Below are 1,718 nucleotides of genomic sequence, written 5' to 3' on the forward strand. Positions count from 1 at the left end.
GACAGGTGTGTCCTCAGTCTGTCCCGTGTGAGCAGAGGACAGGTGTGATCAGTGTCAGTGGGATGTTTCCAGTCCAGATGCATCAGGCCGTGTCAACGCTTTTCAGTCACTGTCCTTATCTCCACACAACGCCATAAATAACATACCTGTACGTGTGCATATTGACACGTGTGTCCCTCCACCATCATCATAGCTGCCAGTCGGTGGTTTCCATTAACCCTCGAACTGCACAAATTGAAATTGTGCATATAAAATGCGTCTAATGTAAACACGTTGATTTCTAAAAAACTCCCATTCATCAAAAAAGATTTTCGTCTGGCATGAGGTGGTATTTCAGGTGAGTGACCGCTGCGTGTGAACGCTGCGTGCGAACGCTGCGTGTGAACGCTGCGTGCGAACGCTGGTCTGCAGAACGTGCGAGCTGTTCCAAGTCCTCCTCTGTAAACTCCCACTCATGTTGGGGAAAAAGGCGTCTGCATGTTTGATGCTTCTGATCTCTGCTGAGTAGACCACTTCAGTCCAGATGTTCGGTCCAGGTGTCCTCACCTGTCTCTCCTCTTCCCCTCAGGAGCGAGTTCAGAAGAGTTTTCCTCACCCCATCGATAAGTGGGCGATCGCTGACGCTCAGGCCGCCATCGAGAAGAGGAAGAGGAGGAACCCTCTGGCTCTGCCCGTGGACAAGATCCACCCTCTGCTGAAGGTACGCCCGTCTCCACCGCCATCCCCGTCCTCATCACCATGACAACAATGACCGTGTTTCCCATGATGCTCTGTGTGGGCAGGAGGTGCTGGGCTACAAGGTGGACCACCAGGTGTCGGTCTACATGGTCGCCGTGCTGGAGTACATCTCCGCCGACATCCTGAAGCTCGCAGGAAACTACGTGAGGAACATCCGCCACTACGAGATCTCCCAGCAGGACATCACCGTGGCCATGTGTGCCGACAAGGTACACAACCACAGCTACACACCACTACACAACCACGGCTACACACCACTACACAACCACAGCTACACACCACCACACAACCAGTACTACACACCACTACACAACCACAGCTACACACCACTACACAACCATGGCTACACACCACTACACAACCAGTACTACACACCACTACACAACCACGGCTACACACCACTACACAACCAGTACTACACACCACTACACAACCAGTACTACACACCACTACACAACCACAGCGACACACCACTACAGTACTCACACGGGTCCTCGGGGACGCTTGGTCTGTGGGCGGCGCCCTCACTCAGGAAGTAAAGGTCAGCGGAGGCGTCCTCCAGTCGGGACGTGCGGAGGCGTTCGGTACCTCGTTCACAGATCCTGTAGCAGGTGAATCGGTGATGTCACTTCCTGTCCCCCAGGTGCTGATGGACATGTTCCACCAGGACGAGGAGGACATCAGCGGCTTCCCTCTGATGGACGAGGAGCCGTCAGCCAATGAGGAGCAGAGTTACTACGAGCTGGTGAGGAGCCTGATGTCGGACGGACGCCATTACCTGAGACAGCTGAACCTGCTGATCAAGGTGTTCAGGGAGCCCTTCACCTCCAACGCCATGCTGTACTCCCAACACGTACGTACACCTGATCAATAACCTGATCAATAACCTGTCAGTCAGCCCTTCACCTCCAACGCCATACTGTTCATTATTGTAATATGACATGCATCTGTTTCTATTGTTCTGTGCCCCCCCCCCCCCC

General features: G+C 53.7%; 1 protein-coding gene across 1 annotated transcript; it reads left to right on the forward strand.

The window, feature by feature from the left end:
* Positions 1-568: 568 nt before the first annotated feature.
* LOC121963863 (son of sevenless homolog 1-like) lies at positions 569-1,591 on the forward strand (the record flags this gene model as incomplete). Its single annotated transcript, XM_042514104.1, has 3 exons — positions 569-700; positions 783-947; positions 1,382-1,591. Coding segments are annotated over 3 exons (507 nt in total), but the record flags the coding sequence as incomplete, so codon positions are not given.
* Positions 1,592-1,718: the final 127 nt, after the last annotated feature.

This window comes from Plectropomus leopardus, unplaced genomic scaffold (assembly GCF_008729295.1).
Source record: "Plectropomus leopardus isolate mb unplaced genomic scaffold, YSFRI_Pleo_2.0 unplaced_scaffold1295, whole genome shotgun sequence".
Taxonomy (NCBI): domain Eukaryota; kingdom Metazoa; phylum Chordata; class Actinopteri; order Perciformes; family Serranidae; genus Plectropomus; species Plectropomus leopardus.